The 17,487-nt window shown below is 42.7% G+C and overlaps 1 protein-coding gene across 3 annotated transcripts in view; it reads left to right on the forward strand.

The window, feature by feature from the left end:
• The first annotated feature begins 3,726 nt into the window (after positions 1 to 3,726).
• BNIP3L (BCL2 interacting protein 3 like) overlaps positions 3,727 to 17,487 on the forward strand; it is a 51,796-nt gene continuing 38,035 nt past the window's right edge. The window contains exons 1-7 of one of the 3 annotated variants that reach the window (XR_010425488.1): positions 3,727 to 3,927; positions 8,572 to 8,758; positions 9,202 to 9,274; positions 10,520 to 10,623; positions 11,343 to 11,492; positions 13,042 to 13,290; positions 13,410 to 16,009. Coding sequence is in view for 1 of the 3 variants with exons in the window: in XM_064638092.1 (XP_064494162.1) it covers positions 3,837 to 3,927; positions 8,572 to 8,758; positions 9,202 to 9,274; positions 10,520 to 10,623; positions 11,343 to 11,492; positions 13,042 to 13,090 (654 nt within the window). In the remaining 2 variants the exon portion in view is untranslated. Of the gene's footprint in view, positions 3,928 to 4,477; positions 4,677 to 8,571; positions 8,759 to 9,201; positions 9,275 to 10,519; positions 10,624 to 11,342; positions 11,493 to 13,041; positions 13,291 to 13,409; positions 16,010 to 17,487 lie in introns of those variants that run through there. The other 2 variants (XR_010425489.1, XM_064638092.1) reach the window with 2 other exon arrangements.

Below are 17,487 nucleotides of genomic sequence, written 5' to 3' on the forward strand. Positions count from 1 at the left end.
AAACACTGGATATGCAGCAGCACCTGCTTTCCTACTGCTCTGCTGAGGCAGGACTGCAGCATTTATTAGTGAAATCCCTGTTCTTTTATTACCAGCCTAATGGGAACAAGGCCAGGTAATGCTGTCGAGCAGAAACCTGGAGTTTTCCCCCTCTTGGAGAAGGGCTCCAGGAGGATGGAATACCAACGTTTTTCTAGGATTTTTCATTGTCATCTCGGTTTTGGGTACAACAGAGCTGGGAAGTGATTTCCTGTGTGCTGCTCTTCAGCTCTTCCCCTCGGGCTGTGGAGGTGTAAAACCTCCCGACTCGCATCAAACACTGCTTTTATTGAATAAAAGGGGCCTCCTTTTGCCCTTTCCCGTGGAATTGGGAAGGGAAGGGCTGGTGTACTGGATCGAGGTGGGAAAGAAGCTGCCGTGTGATGATTCGGAGTGTCTGGAGCTGTTTGTGTTTGCCCTTAGCAAACATCTTATTTAACCTGCTGTGGAAAGGTTCGGGTTTGTAAAAACAGTGTTTGATTCTGCTGGGATACAGCTGAGAGAATAAAAAGTGTGAATCCCGTTTCTCCACGAAATGAATTTTATCCTTACATTTAAATCATCTCAACCTTTGCAAGCAGGAAAAAACAGCACCGGCTTGGTTTTTTTTTTTTTCCCGATGGTTTTCTGTGCCGGGGAATCTCCACTAGGAGGCAAAACGTTACCAAAAAGAGGTGGAGGCTTCAAAAAAACGCGAGTGCTCGCGGTGAGGTATGGCCGCTGTGCCTCCGGAATCGACACTGACATAAAATATCAAATTCGGTAAAATATCAAATCCAAGGGAAGCATTTCCAGCGTTTATCCCAGCAGGAAGAATCCAGCCGAGGTGTGCAGGGCGAGGAGCCCTCGTGCTGCTGGGCTGCAACAGGTTGGCATTTAGGAGTGCTGAATTAAGAAAATAAAAGTAATAATGGCGTGATTAAGACTTTATAATGGTTTTGGCTTGGAAGGGACCTTAAGGATTATCCAGTGCCACCCCTGCCATGGGCAGGGACACCTTCCACCAGCCCAGATTGCTCCCACCTGGCCTTGGACACTCCCAGGGATGGGGCAGCCACAGCTTCTCTTCTTTACTTAAATTGCTTCAAACGTTTAGAACACCCTGGAACCGTGGGATAAAACAGTGGGATTAGCTTGGCTCAGGTAAATAAACTGCCTTAATACTTGTTTGATCTCAATCAACTTAAAGGCTTTTTTTTTTTTTTTCTTTTTCTGGAAGAACACCCTTTTTCTTGCACTTCAGTCCAAAAAGCCTTTCCCAGGAATTTTTGGCCATCGTTTCTCCTCTATTAACGTGTGGTTTTCTGTCCCTCCAACCCTGCCATTGTCACAGCGTTTTCCATCCAAGGATTCAAATTACTTTACAAACATTAATTACATCATTTAAATGCCTCCAGGAACCCGTGGAGTGGTTCGAGCACAGGGCTGAAAGTCAGGCCTTGTGAATGCTATTTCTGGCCCTGCAGTGACTCACTCTATAATCTCGATCAATTTATTTCTGACTCACCAATTTTAATAGTCCCACTTGACTGATAAATATTCATGCCACAGGTGTTGTGGCAAACGCTTCCTGAATGAGGGAGGTGACAAACACTCGTGTTAACCTGTGATTTTAGGCCTGCAAAGTGGGATTGGGTTACCTGGGCAGGTTTTCTATTGAAAATCATAAGTAGCTCATTGTTCTGACTCCAATCTCGGATGTATCTGCGGCCCTTCCACCTGTAAGCATGTTTTATTAAATGGCTTTAATTACTGCCTTCTTTGTACTACACGTGGCTGATTCTCTCCCAGTGATATCCCAGAGACATCCAGATTTTCCACAAGATATTTAGTTGTCACTCAGGGCGTGCAGTCAAACTGGGAAGAAACGGTGGTGTTAAAAAAGGTGGGTTTAAAATGCCCAACATTAGTGGAGATGAAGATAAAAACCACTTGAAATGGGTATTCTAGTACAGGATGACTGTGACACTTGTGCATACAGGCTTTTTCTCTAGCTTGAAATAGTTCTGGCACATTAGTAAAGTGATTTCTTTGCATTTGCAACGGGGAGGTAACAAAGAACACTGATGGAGTTGTATCTGTGTGGCTTCAGTCTGACAGTGTCGCTGTTACTGAACTCCTACTGTGGGTACTGTAATGTTAAAAACCACAATTCATATTTTTGTGGATGCTGATGGGAGGAGTTTGTGGTATAAAAGGCTCCTTTACAGCTGTTGGAAGCAAAATGCTCATATATATATAAGGTGTGTGTTTGAGATGGGACTTCAGTTACAAAGTTCCACCAAAAAGGCTCTGGGCCTCCAAATAAACCTTAAAGTTGAGGTGATGTCAAACAGAACAAAGCTCATGATTTCTCAAGCTGTGAAAGCAAATGGAATAACTTGTTTTTAAGTAAGTTACTCTTGCTGGTTCTGTGTCAGCGAATGCAGAAAAAGGAGATGAGAAACAGAAGAATCTGCTCAGTGCCACACCAAGTGCCCCTGGAAATCACTCTGCTGAAGAATGGACCTGCCTGATTTTCTATTCAAAACTATCTCTTGAAATCAGTAATTTTAGAAGAACTTCATTTTCTAGATATGATAATTTCACAAAAGCAATAGGTAAATCCGTACTGAAGCTACTTGTGTAACGCCTGAAGAAACCTCAGCAGGGTCAGGCAGGTGTTTGCATCTATTTCTCTGCATTTTTAAAGCCTCTTCCATGGAAATTCAAATGTTACTCCCCAGCAAATAACCTGAGGTTGTCTCTTCATTTTCATATGGAAAGGAAACTGGTGCACACTCACAATTTGGCTTTTTGTGGCTCGTTTTGCATCCCCGTTAGGAAAAAGTTCAATTTTTAACAGCAATGCCACCTCTATCTTTGCTGCTGCTGATTAAAAAACCAACCATGCTCCAGGGTGGTTTGTGTGCTAAAGGCATCGTTTTGGGAGGACATTAAAAAACATTAGTTCAGAGTGTCTTAACTGTGTTTCACGGACCTCACTGTTGGCTTAGTTACCTGAGGCTCTGGTCCCTCAGTGCCCGGGTGGCCAAGAAGGGCCCTGAACTCAGCACTGGGGAGGCCTCTCAAATCCTGGGGTTGGTTCTGGGATCCTCAGTTCAGGAGGGACATGGAGGGGCTGGAGCGTGTGCAGGGAACGGAGCTGGGAAGGGGCTGGAGCAGCAGGAGAGGCTGAGGGAGCTGGGGGGGCTCAGCCTGGAGCAAAGGAGGCTCAGGGGGGACCTTCTGGCTCTGCAACCCCCTGACAGGAGGGGGGAGCTGCCAGGGAACAAGGGACAGGAGGAGAGGGAACGGCCTCCAGCTGTGCCAGGGGAGGCTCAGGTTGGATATTGGAGTAATTCCTTCATGGAAAGGGTTGGTTAAACATTGGAACTGCCCAGGGAGGTTTGGAGTCCCCACCCCTGGAGGTGCCCAAGGAAGGCCTGGACGTGGCGCTCAGAGCTCTGGGCTGGGGGACGAGGTGGGGATGGGCCACAGGTGGGATGCGATGGCCTTGGGCGCCTTTCCACCCCAAATAACTCTTTATTTGTGTGTTTCCGTCCCCCCGCTCCCCTCAGGCCGCCCCACTGCCCTCGCGCCGCCCGCCCTGCGCACGCGCGGGACGTGCGCGGCCGCGGGTCGCGCCATGGAGGGCGGGAGGGCGGAGAGCGGCGCGCGCCGCGCCTGCGCAGGCGCGCCGGGGCTGTGGGCGGGGCGGGAGCGGCCGGGCCCCGGAACGGGAGAGCCCCGGGTTTGTTGTTGTTGCCCCACAGCGGCTCCTCCGGTCGCCCCTGCCCGCCGCTCCCGCCGCCGCCATGTCCAGCCCTCAGGAGCCGCAGCAGCAGCACCACAACAACAACAACAACCCGCCGGCCGAGGCCACGCAGGGCGAGCCGGGGCTCAACAGTGAGTGCGGGGCGGCCCCGCGGGGGCCGCGGGCGGGAAATGGCGCTGGGAGGGGGGGGGGGACACCCCTTGAGGGGCCGCGGGGGCCGCGACCCCCGCGCGCCGCCATTGGCGGAGGCCGCGCCGCGCGAGCCGCCGGGGGCCAATGGGCGGTGGCGGAGCGGGTATAAAAGCCCCGGCGGCGGCGGGCGGGGGGCAGAGGGGTAGCGGCGGGCGCGGAGGGGTCTGTGAGGGCAGCGCGGGGGATTCGGGGGCTTCCCGGAGCGTTCCCGGAGCGCTCCCGGAGCCTCGGCCGGCGGGAGCCGCTGGATGCGCGGCCCGGGAAAGCGAAGGGGCCTCGTGGCTCTGTTGGGGTGATTAAAACGGGTTTGAGGTGCGGCCCGGAGGGTCCCGACCGGCCGCCCCTCACGGCGGGCTGAGGGCGAGCGAGCCCCCCCCGAGCGCGCCCCGTGGCTCCGCGGAGTTTACCCGAGCAGCGAAGATGGGGATACAGCGGGGTAGGGGGAGGAGCGCGGCTGTGGGAATGAGTTTATTCAGTGGCTGAGTCAATAGCACTGACGTGAGCTATTCCCCTCTATATCCGGCGTCTCTGTCAGCTGCTCTGCTGCATCCTTTTGTTCCCGGGATAACTCCAGTGAGGCACATCATGTAGGCTCTGCTACTTACTTGGCAGATGCTTTCCCTTCCTTTTAAACAGCTCTTTCCATGTGTCCTTCCGTCTGATTATTAAGAATACTGCTCTCCAAGAGGTGAATAAATAGCATTAATGATTAACTGTTACCTCCGTGGTTTACAACGAAGTTAAACTGACCACGAAATATATGGGTTCGGTGGCAATTGTCTGAAGGGGGGAATAAACTGTGCCCATTTCGTAACGCTGCCATTGTGTTGTGGCAACGCTCCATCTCCTGATAAAACAGCTAAAACAGCGTTACCTGAGTCAAACAGGTATTCCGGCGAACTATTCAGGCCTGTTAAACAACAATCACTCCGTCGGAGTTGCCCGGCGCTTCAGGAGTTGCCGCGTTTGATGGGTCTGTGTTTTAATGATGGGTCTGTGTTTTAATGTTTCCTCTCTGTCGGCGCGGTGTCCGTGGGACACGTTAATCTGCCGGGAGGTGGGAGCAGCCGGAGCTCGGTGAGCCGGGGCTGGAGCTGGGGCTGGAGCTACCCACGTAGGTCTTGCTGCTGGATCAGCATCAGAGGCTCCCCCAGCTCCCTGATTTACTGAGCACAAGGTCCGGGAGGAAATGTTTGACAGTCTGTGCCCCCTGAACCAAACCAATGCCCCCCGTCAGCCCCAGGCAGGCTTAGAGCTGCTTTCAGATGTTCAGCCAGTGCACAATGCTCTGGTGGCAGAGGTGCATTTTCTGCCATTATCTCAGCTTTTCAGTGACCCTTTTCAGGCTAATGAGCTCAGACACCTATTCATTTTGTGCTCCCCGTGTTTAGGGCCTTTTATTCAAAGATCCCTTAGTACTTGGAGGGCAAGAGAGCTGGGAGTAGAACTGGTAACCTGTGCTTTGTTGGGTTCACAGAGGTGGAGGGAAAAAAACCTGCTTGTTCTTGGGAGTTCTAGATGCTTCCTATATTTTAATTATTATAAAGCTCTGTTACATATTGACAAGAAGAGGCAAGAGCCCATCTATCTCTGTCATGGAAAATCTGCTTAATAATTACCATTATGGGAATCTGCTTGGCTTTCTTTTTCTTTCCCTCTTTTTTTTTTCTGTTTCTTTGTTTTTTGTTAATATTCTACTTCATTGTAAAAGTGATATTTATAAGATTACTCAGGTTGACCATGCATCAGACTTTTTGTGAGCTGCTGCTTTGGAATATTTTTATATCTGTAAAATGTATACAGGAATGCAATTTCTGATATATCCACCACACCCAGCCAAGTGAAATCACAGAGTGGATAAACAAAATGAGGCCCTTTTGCCCCAACATGTTTAGCTCCCGTTGTTTAAACAGGTCACCAGTTATAGAAGAACATGGAATTAAGTCAGTGTATATCAGTTCATAGTGAAATAATCAGCTGTGGAGCATGGACAAAATTCAAACAAATTTGGAGAAAAATACCATTCATATAAAAAGTTGTTTGGGTTTTGTTTTTTTTTTCCAAAGAGTGTGTGTTATTTGTGAAGGGAGGAGATGCCACCACGGTTCTTAGTTCTACCACTGTTAATTCTGCCACATTTCCTATTGTCCTGTCAAGTAGAAATACCGTAAATTCAGAGTTCTCAGGTGGGTGATTAAAGTAACTTCCTTAATTCTGAAAAAGGCTTGGGGCAAAACCCACCCTCTGTTAGTTGGGCTGTTTATTCCCAGATAGATTCCTGCCCATGCTTTTAAAGAAACGGGGATTTGTGTCCCTCTAAGGGGCTCTCTGGCTCCCTCTCCCAGTTGGAGCCCGATGTCAGATTGTGCTTCCTGGGCTGTGTTTTGAGTCATTCCTGGTGAGGTCAGCTGGGAACGTGCTGCTCCTCATGTCAGCTCCTCCTGCTCCCTGGCACTCTTCACTCACGGGGTAATTTGGGTTTTCTTCCTGCCACGGCCACGAGTGTTTTAGATAAAGGCAGGGGGGGAGAAATCCCTGAAGGTTTTATTTGTGCAGGGTCTGAGGGGCTGTGGAGGCTCTGAAGAGCTGCAGATCAGAGCAACCACCTCTGATCATCCTTTGCCCTCTGTTTTCTCACATTATTTGCCACTGGCTGCTCATTTTTAATCCTGGATGGCTTTGCAGACCCTGAGTGTTTTAATTCTCCCTCCCCCAAAATGGTTATGGGCAACCCAGAGCTTTTTGACCTGACTTCTGACCAACCTGCTTTTCTGCAGCTGTGAAGGTGTTTTTCTTGCTGTCAAGGTCCAAATCAACCTTCCTGATTCTAGGTTGGCCTTTTTATTTTGGAATTTAGACACCAGCCTTCCTCACCAATGTGGAATAACAAGGTCTCTGGGCGATGCTGACTGGGCAAAGCTGCCTCTTCCCAGTTAACACTTGATTATCTGAAAAGCCCAGTGTGACTGTGCACTCCCAAAATTCCTTATTTGTGGATACAACCCAAGGAATCCAGGCTGTGAACCACCAGGACTCCTCAGAGCATGGTCAGCACTGCAATGGCATCATGCATAAGTCAAAAATCAGTGTTAAAATTATAACTTGTACAAATAATTATTGAAAAGTAGTTTCAGTTGTTGTATCTTCAGGCTTTTGGGGGTTTTTTGGATGATTTTTACCTCAGTAATGAAGATTTCTAAGCTTTAAAAAACTAAATAATCAACAAAATACAAAAAAAAAAAAAAAAAAAAAAACCAAAAACAAACAACCCCAAAAGCACCTGCCTTTAGGTGGCATAAATTGAATTACACAGGAGTTGTGATGACTTAATATACATTTATAGAATCATTATTTGGCTGATGAGGGAAATAATGTTCTTTTGACAACAAAATAAGAACTTGGAGATCTTTCCCTCTGTATCATGGCTCTGAGGTCAAGTGATTCTTAAAGAGAAGGTTGGAATTGCAGTTGGATAGGGAATGTATTTAAATATTTTGAGTATACAGAACAGTAGAAGTCTGTCCTATCTTTACCCCTCAGGATAATTAAATAGTGTGTTTATAAATAAAGAATATTTCCAAAACCTGTTTCCAGTTGAAACATTCCAGTATATACATTCATATATAGTCTTGCACTTAGTTAATCTGCACATAAAATACGAGTGGAGACATTTAAAAATAAAAATCCTCACCTCAACTGCAGAATATTTGAACTTTTTAGCAGCTGCTCTTGTCAGCCACGATACACTCTTGCTCCTTGTTGAATCTCACATGGATATTCCATAGGTTTAGCTAAAATAAAAGGGGGAACACCAGGAAATCTGAGCTTTTAGGTTATAGAGCTTTCCCTGGCTCAGGAAAATAAAGAGAAAGGGGCAGGTGGAAGAGGCTGAAGGGGTGGCTCTGAATTTATTAACAGTTATGAGGTGTGGGAGTGCTGGATTTCTGCTGCTCCTCAGTTCTTATTAGCAGTGAAATGTTATAATGTCACGTTACTGTGCACGTCCTGCAGCTGGTGAGGAAATAACCTTGTCCTTGGAATTCCCATGGTTGGAATTAATGTGCTGGTGGGACAGGAGAGGTGGGAGATGTTTGGGCCGGGGCAAAGCAAACTGACTGAGGCCTGAGAATGGAATGATGTCCAGAAAAATCAGGGGTTGGTTTTTGGGAGCAGAGGAAGGAGAATGGAAAGCTGCACATGTGGGACTTTCGTAGTGAGGACCATGGGGATGAAAATCCAGTGTCAGAAAGGAGTGTAGAACATAAATGAGTGATATGTAGATACTTGAAGCTCCAAAAAGTGGGGCTGATGGGAGTATTAATAATTGAGGAGAGAGGGGACATTCTGTTGACCAGCTCCAGGGGTTGGTAGCACCAAACCAGCTTTTTGGGGTGTTTTTGTTGCTGAGGGAAGGGGAGACGTGTCCCTCTTGTGCCTGGCCCGTGTTGATGAGCTCTGGGAGGGCAGTGTGTGTTATCTGAGGGCAGCATGGCCGGGGTTCCCTCTGGAGGGGGTGATAAAGTGAACCTGGGGTTGGTTAACGAGGTGGGGCTGTTGTGAGGTGACCTTTGGGTGCCCCGCAGGTTCCTGGGTGGAGCTGCAGATGAACGGGAACGGCAACAGCACCGACAACGGCAACGGCAAGAACGGGGGCCTGGAGCACGTCCCCTCCTCCTCCTCCATCCACAACGGGGACATGGAGAAGATCCTCCTGGATGCCCAGCACGAGTCAGGACAGAGCAGCTCAAGAGGTAGTTCCCACTGTGACAGGTAAAGGAGTGTTTGCTGCTCTGCTGGTCGCTGATCCCGGGGATGTAAAGCTTTTTCCCAGGGGGATGTTTGTTGTGCTCCAGCATTTGGAGGAGTTTATGATAACTGTGGGATGCCCACCTCCCCAAAAAGAGGTGTAGTTCACAATGCTGGCAGTGTTCCCTAAAAGGACAAAGGGGGTTTTTACAGCTTTTCTGTGGATGGTGGAATTTTGGGCAGTGCTTGCTTTTCTTTGGTCTGTTGAGAAAGGTAGGGTTGTAAATAGAAAAAAAACCTGCAAAGGTGGGGGGTGTTGGAAGACTTTCTTTGGGGTGTGAAGGGTGGTGTGGTCTGTAACTCAGCAGTGAGCAGAGGGGCATGTGGGAATAACTCAGCTGACATTTATCTACACTGATGGTTCTTTAGTTGACAAAATGACATAACAAAATCAAATTTTTCTTTAGCCCTTCACCTCAAGATGATGGACAGATAACTTTTGATGTGGAAATGCACACAAGTAAAGACAGTAGTTCTCAGGTATTCTCTTCATTAACTTTTAAAACTTCTTCACTTTTAAATATATATTTGTAAGCTGTGGATGTTTGATGTAGACTTGAGGGGTAGAGCAAGGTCTTTGTGCTGAAAAGGCTTATATTTTGCAGTATTTGAAACATGACTTAAGAGATGAATAGCTTTGGAGTGAGGGGAAGAACAAGGCTCCACCTCTGCAGCTGAGAAATGCTTTTCCACAGCAGCCCTGTTGCTGTGTAACACTGGCTGTCAGATCTGGGCTGAAATGTTGATATTTGTGCCCAGGATTGGAGGGTGTTCAGTGATTGCTGTGCACTCCCTCACATGACACTGAGTAATCTCCACACCACAGAGAGGAGACTGAACTCTTACTTTGATCATCACTTTGTAGAATTTGCTGTCTTCAGCAGTATAAATAAAAAGCAGTCCTGGAGGAGTGAAACCTTGCCTTTAATTCTGTCCAAGAGCTGGGACTGGGGCAGTTGTGCCCTGAAAGCCAGAAGGAGCCCAAGGAAGGTGTTGGTGAGCTCTGCATCTCACCTGGGCCTGCCCTAGTTCTGCTTTTGCTGTGGTTCCCACTTCATGTTCTAAGTGGTTTATCTTATTTTAATAAGAGTCACTCAGCAAATTGTTTTAATCCTAAGGAGGAGTTTGTGCCCAAGTCAGTCTAGCCTTTCTAATTTATTGTTTTTTCCTACGTGGTGACGTTTGCATCTAGTGATTTAAAGTTAAAAGTTTGGATCATATAATTACAGTGAGTGCTTGCCTTTTCCTGCTGCAGTCAGTACAAGCTGCTGGTTGCAAGTAATATAAATTTCAAATTACCAATAACACTATTTAAGAAGTCAAAATACTGGTTTTGAAACCTTTTTATTCGACTTTCTGTGCTTCAGGCACATTCTGTGAGCTTTAAATGGAATGCAATCAACTCAATGTTTTTACTATTTGCAAATAATTTTTTTTGCATAGTTCTGCTTTATTTAGGAGTAAAATAATCCCTTTTTTTTGTTGTTGTTGTTAGTTAAACAAACAGCTTGCAATGATGTGGAAATCCTGGCTACAGCAATAAAATTTGTGGTTAGCAAAGTCAAATCTCTTCCCAACAATCAGCAGTCCAGGAACACTTGGTGGTTTATCAGGTGCCAGCATTTGGGTTCTTATCATTTTACCACTGTCATTGTCACTGTCAGTTCAACACCCCGAGGAGGAGCTAAGTGAGTGTTAAAAGCCTTGTCCCATGTGTGTTTGCAGTCCGAAGAAGAAGCAGCAGAAGGAGAGAAAGAATTGGAAGTTTTGAAGAAAAGTGCAGACTGGGTGTCAGACTGGTCAAGTAGGCCTGAAAACATTCCTCCCAAGTGAGTTCAACTCTGCTTTTCTTCATGAATATTCCTATTTTCTAATGACTATAGGAAGGAGAGGAATGACTCTGGCTTTCCAAACCGGTTCATCTTAGGAAAAGTTCGATTTCTCACTGGGGAGGCTGCAAAAACTCAAACCAATGAAGTATGAAAATCTTAATAGCAACAGAATTATTTAAAAGTAACATAAATCCACAAGGTTTCTTGACCAGATTGCAATTCCTGGGAGAGCTGGGTACCTGGAGCTGGGATTCATGGGATTTAGTCTTGGCTTATTGAACAGAAGAGTGTTGAGCAAGTCTCCTAAATCCTCTGTCCCTTTTTTTCTTTCCATGGCAAATATGCAATGCTCATCCACGGCAGGGGAAACCTTGAGATCCTGGAGTGCAGAACCTTTTTATTAAAATAGGGACTCCTGTGTCTCTGTTTGGAACAAAAAATGAGGCTCTTGCTAACAAATCCCATCCTGAAATTCCCTCTCTCGGAGCTCCTGCTCCCTTTGTGTCTGTACTGTCCCTCCTAGAATTCCCTTGGATTCCTTACTCTGTGTAAGGGATCTTGTGCTTTGATCTCTAGCTCTTTGTATTTAATAAATAAATAAATAAATCAATAAATGTTCCTACAAAGATCTGTGCAAAAAAAAAATAAAAGAGAGGGGGAAAAAAAAAGGGGGAAACACAAAGAATTTTGTTGAATTTCTCCCTTTCTTCTTGCAGGGAATTCCACTTCAGACATCCCAAACGTTCAGTGTCCCTAAGTATGAGGAAAAGTGGAGCAATGAAAAAAGGGGGCATTTTCTCTGCAGAATTCCTTAAGGTTTTCATTCCATCTCTGTTCATATCTCATGTTTTGGCTCTGGGATTAGGGTAAGTATTGAACTGATTTTCCCTTCAACTTTTGCACGTGGCTTTGCTTTTCCCTAATTCAGGTCCTGCTGAAAAGCAGGAAAACTTGGCAGCAATTAAAACTAAAATTGAAAACAAAATTCAGCTGAAAAACTAAAATTAAAAATAATAATTAAAAAAAAAGCCATTGATGTGTTTTATTTCTCCCCAAATATAAAGATTTTTGTATTGAAAATGCACGGGTGAACTTTTAAATCATCTTTGCAAGTGTCACTTGTGGCATTTGATTATCAGTGTGTGAAGTGATTCAGACTAAACTAAGAAATAAAAATTCAATTAAAAAAATAAAATTAAAAATAATAATTAAAAAAAAGCCATTGATGTCTTTTATTTCTCCCCAAATATAAAGATTTTTGTATTGAAAATGCACGGGTGAACTTTTAAATCATCTTTGCATCTTTTGATACTATTGGTCCTCTAGGGTAATATACATAATGTATAAATATATAAATAAATATATTATTGTTTATAATCTATGATAATATACATATATATAAAAATACATATTATTATATATAAATTATATATGTGTAAATTATATTGTGTCTAATATAAATATATAATATATATAAAATACATAAAACATATAAAATATAAATTTATGAAAATGTGTGTTTTGTTATATTAAATATATAATTATATATTTCTATATTATATATAATATGTATCTTATATATGATATACATATACATAAAAATATATATTATTATATATATGTAAATTATATTATATATAGTATATAAATATAAATATATAAAATATATAAAACAAAATATAAATTTATGAAAATGTGTGTTTTATTATAGTAAATATATAAGTATATATTTCTATATTATATATAATATGTATGTTATATCTATATAATATATAAATATAATATGTATATCATATCTATATAATATATATAAACATAATATGTATATTATATCTATATAATATATATAAACATAATATGTATATTATATCTATATAATATATATAAATATGTATATTATGTCTATATAATATATAAACATAATATGTATATTATGTCTATATAATATATATAAATATGTATATTATGTCTATATAATATATATAAATGTAATGTGTATGTTATATCTATATAATATATATAAATATAATGTGTATGTTATATCTATATAATATATATAAATATAATGTGTATGTTATATCTATATAATATATATAAATATAATGTGTATGTTATATCTATATAATATATATAAATATAATGTGTATGTTATATCTATATAATATATATAAATATAATGTGTATGTTATATCTATATAATATATATAGCTATATTATATATAACTATGTCTAAATATACACCTAACTCTAGAAATACATATTTATACACCACAAATTAATTTAATTTCCATTTTCTTTCGCTTCCACCTTACAAACATAAACCTAAATAATCCCCAAACATCGACTCAGTTCAACCCCATTCCCAGCCCCCCTTCCCTGTTCTCCTTCCCACCAGCCGTGTCCTTTCCCTTGCAGGATCTACATCGGGAAGCGCCTGACCACGCCCTCGGCCAGCACCTACTGAGCCCCCGCCCCTGAGGGTCCTTCTGTGTCCTGTCGTCTGACTCAGCCCATCCTCAGCATGTCCCTGCCTCGCCCTCCCCTCCCAGCCCAGGGCTCCCAGCCCAGGGCTCCGCCGGAATTCCACCTTGCTGGCCTCTCTCCAGGGCTTTGGAGTTCCCCCCGCAGGAGGGAGTTCCTCCCACAGGAGTTCCTCCCACAGGAGTTCCTCCCACAGGAGTTCCTCCCACAGGAGTTCCTCCTTCAGGAGTGAGTTCCTCCTTCAGGAGTGAGTTCCTCCTTCAGGAGTGAGTTCCTCCTTCAGGAGTGAGTTCCTCCCACAGGAGTGAGTTCCTCCTTCAGGAGTTCCCCCCATGGCTCTGTCGTCGCAAGGGCTTCTCTTCTCTCCACGCCAAAACCGCCACCAGCAAGTCCCCCCCGATCCTTCCGTGCCCCCCGAGCTCTGGGCCTGCTGGAAGCGGCGCTGGGAAAGCCTCTGGAAGGAAGGGAGGGACTCAAGAGTCCTTCTGAGCTGCTCGTGGAATCAACGAGGGAATCACCGGCAATAAAACCCCAGTTCCAAGCAGCTTTTTGGGGGAGAGTTTCCTTGGCCCCTCCTCTTGGCTTACGGGCACCATTTGATTTGCAGGAGGCCAAGACTGCATCAATTTTCCAGTAGGATAAACTTAAATCCATCAGCATATTTTAATATTAGGTAATTGTTGTAATCTTGTCTTTTCTATGAAGTCGGCTCCTTATTCCTTGTAGGAAAAAAACCAACCTGTCTGATACCTAGAATATATTAGAAAAACAAAAAAATGGCATCGTTTGCATGTAAAGAAGAGTTTTTTCTTTTCCTTTACCTTGTTTTCTTAAGGGGAAATTTGAAATGTGAAAATTTTTCCTTTGAAAAGTAGTTTTAAATTAAGGAAAAACCCCAACAGCTGTAGGTGTAGTTAAGCTCTTAAGTGTAAAAGGAAATGACTCTGTTTGTTGTGGAACCATTTACAACCGAGATGAAACGGCAGTTTCAGCCAGCAAATGTTTGATTGCTCGTTATTAATTTCTCATTAAGGGGGGGGGGACAATCTTGCAGGTGCATAAAAAAGGTTCAGAAGTCGTGGAATGTCTTCTGCAGATGAATTTTTCCATCCTCCTCTCTCTCATTGTTTACTGTACAATCTCCTTTTTGGGGATACTCTTGGAAACCTGGAAGTCACTCGTGGTGTCTCCATCTTAGACAGACTCTCACTGATGTCGTTGAACTTTTATCTTAGGGAACATTATTAAGCCTTGTCCTCCTTCAGTGACACTTCTTTTTCAAAAATGTGAAGCTTTAGTACCAAATTGTTACAAAGCATTGGGACACTCGTGTCCTTAAATAGATTTTATTGGAGTTCAGAACATGTAGCATGACTCTGAAGGATAGAATACTCTTTTTTTATATATATATGAATATATAAAAAAAAAATATGATATAGACTTTAATACTAAGTATTTAGGGAACCAATGCTAATTTTAAGACTAGCAAAAATCTTAATTAAATAAAAAACTTTAGTTGGCTGACTTGCAGAAGATAAAGAAATCCAGTCAGCCAGTTTGGAGAGAACAGCTACCTATAATTGTTTTGCTTGCATCAGACTTTATAATAAGTTGATTATTTGATAGAGCAGTGATTGCTTGAACCAGTTGATGCATAGAAGCTAAAGCCCAGCTGAGATGTGGTTTAAAAAAACTTAGTTAGCTCCCAGGAAGTAAAAAAAGTGCAGTCTGACCCCACTGCTGAAGTGTATTTATTTGTATTCTCTGTTTCTGAGCGCTGGCAGACAATGCTTTCGGGGGGACAGGGCAGCCTAACAGCAAATTCTCTGGAATAATCTGCTTTTTTTCCCCCTTTTAGTGGCACTTGAGTTGCCTCCAAGTGTGTGTTTGTTCCAGGCTGGAGTTGGGTTTCACCCAGAGGTGGGGGAGGGAAGGGGGAAGTGCTGGAGGGGGTTTCAGAGAGCACCAATTTTAGGGCACTTCATTTTCCAGCCCTAAAAACCAGGGCAGGGGAGAGAGAAAGGCTGAAACACTTCTCAGTTCTAACCCAGCACCTTGTTTTGTGTGGAAATTGGAGTAGTGGAAAAATAGATTTTTACCAAGCAGGGAGTACTTTTTAAAGAGGAAAAAAAAAAACCCAACGAATTCCCCATTTCTGAATTCCAAGGTAATTAATTCTTCAGGATATCTGCTAAATAACATTGCAAGCTTGTGGCTGGAGTATCAACACCAGGTGTGAGATTTGAAGTAAAATGAAGTAAAAATTGTGCAAATTCGAGCTGAGGTCACTGTAACACTTGCTGGGACACAATGCAGTATTTATTGATACCCTACATAAGCTCTACAACTTTTAGTTTTACAATGAGCAGGAACAGATTGTTGTACAATTTGAAAAAGGGGTTTCAACTCTTGACAAGTTGGAAGTTTTGTTAAGATAAACGTTGTTTAAAAAAAAAAGCTTTATACCTGTTTACAGTTTTGGAAAAAATAAATAAAAAAGGAAAAAAACACAAAAAAATAACCAACAACACAAAAAACCCACACACAAAGTAGGCTTCATTTTTCTTACATCCAGTGAAAAACTGGCCTCGACTATTTGTAAATAGGATCAAGAAAAAAAAAAGGCATAAAGTGGCACCTGAGAAGTGCAGCAGGCTGACCTTAACTGCAGCAAAAAAGCATCTTTACTTACTGTTTTCAGAGGTGAAAAGCTGAAGATTGTTGGCAATTCAGCCTTTTTCTTTTTTTTTTTAATTGACATTGGTTGAGATCTTGGAGTTAACTGAGCCAAAGTGATTCTGCATTCTTCACCCCTTAGTTAGCACTTTGTAACATTACCTACAGTTTACATGTATAAGTTGTAGCTTATAAAACATTTTGTGCCATTAAAGCTCTCACAAAACTGCTGGTCTGAAATCCCTTCGTGCTGCGCCTTTTCCTGCTTTGTCCTCCTCCTCTTTTCCTTTTGTTTTTGTTTTTTTACAGGATTGTTTTGTCTCATGTTTTAAGTTCTGGGTTCTGTGGACACCGAAGCTGCTGTTCAGAGACTGGAATCATTTTATTTTTTGGGGGGTTGTCGTTTGGTTTTTTTTATTATTATTTTTAGTGAGCTGGGATCATCAGCTTCGTTTCCTGAAGCTCTTCACAAAAATATTGCCCTGCTTGGCCTTGGCTCCTGTGCCAAGTCCTCCAGCACCTTGTCCAGGAAAACTCTGGAAGCAAAAATATTCTGGTGGCAAATGGAATATCAAGTGGAATTGGTGAGATTTTGTATAACTGGTCGACTCTGTTGTACTCCTTGTATTTCTCTTCTGTTCCCTAATTCTGTTGAATTTGCAGATTAAAGAGTAAGGGACAAAAACCCCTGATTGTTAATCTGCCTCCATGTTCTTGGTTCAGAGGGGGATTTCCTGGAGGATCACGAGCAGACTCGTTCATTCCTGGTGGGAATTTTCCCCATTCTGATCCTGGTACTGCCCATTTTAATTCCTCTCTGACATGGTTTTAATGTTTACATCCAGAACTTTGTGAAAATGGCATTTTTTTGCTTTTTTTTTTTTTTTTCATAGGAATAAGATAAAAATATAAATCTTACTTTCAGAAAGTTTCAATGTCTGGGACTTGGGCCTGAATTTTGAGCAGGGCTGGGGGCCTGAGCAGGTTCTTTCTTTGCAGCCAACTGAGATAAATACATTTATTTAGTAGGTTTGCAGGGAAAAAAAATCCATTCTGTGCTTCAAAACCTAATTAAGAATAAATACAAGATAATATTGCATAAGGGAGCAGTTTCTCTGCACTGGGATTATTATTATTATTATAAATCACATTTTGATGGAGTTGTGGAATCTTCAAGTTTCTTTCCATTCCAGTACAGGAGTGTTCAAGTAAAGACTGAAGAAAAGGGATTTAATTGTGTGTTTAATTTAGAGCAGCTCAGTAATATTGATTATTTGTTGGAGGTGGGTAGATGAGCTCTGTGGTGTCTCTGCAATCAGCACCAAGAAGTTTTATTTCCCCTTAAATTCTGTTCTTAACTGTGATGAAAAGATTAGAATTTGAATTGTTTTAGGAAAAAGTTCACTATCAGAAGGTTAGAATTTGAATTGTTTTAGGAGAAAGTTCACTATGAAAAGATTAGAATTTGAATTGTTTTAGGAAAAAGTTCACTATCAGAAGGTTAGAATTTGAATTGTTTTAGGAGAAAGTTCACTATGAAAAGATTAGAATTTGAATTGTTTCAGGAAAAAGTTCACTATGAAAAGGATGGAATTTGAACTGTTTAAGGAAAAAGTTCAGTATCAAAAGGTTGGAATTTGAATTGTTTCAGGAAGAAGTTCACTATCAGAACATTATTTATACATTTGTGCTGTGCCCACATGT

This window comes from Pseudopipra pipra, chromosome 28 (assembly GCF_036250125.1).
Source record: "Pseudopipra pipra isolate bDixPip1 chromosome 28, bDixPip1.hap1, whole genome shotgun sequence".
Classification (NCBI taxonomy): domain Eukaryota; kingdom Metazoa; phylum Chordata; class Aves; order Passeriformes; family Pipridae; genus Pseudopipra; species Pseudopipra pipra.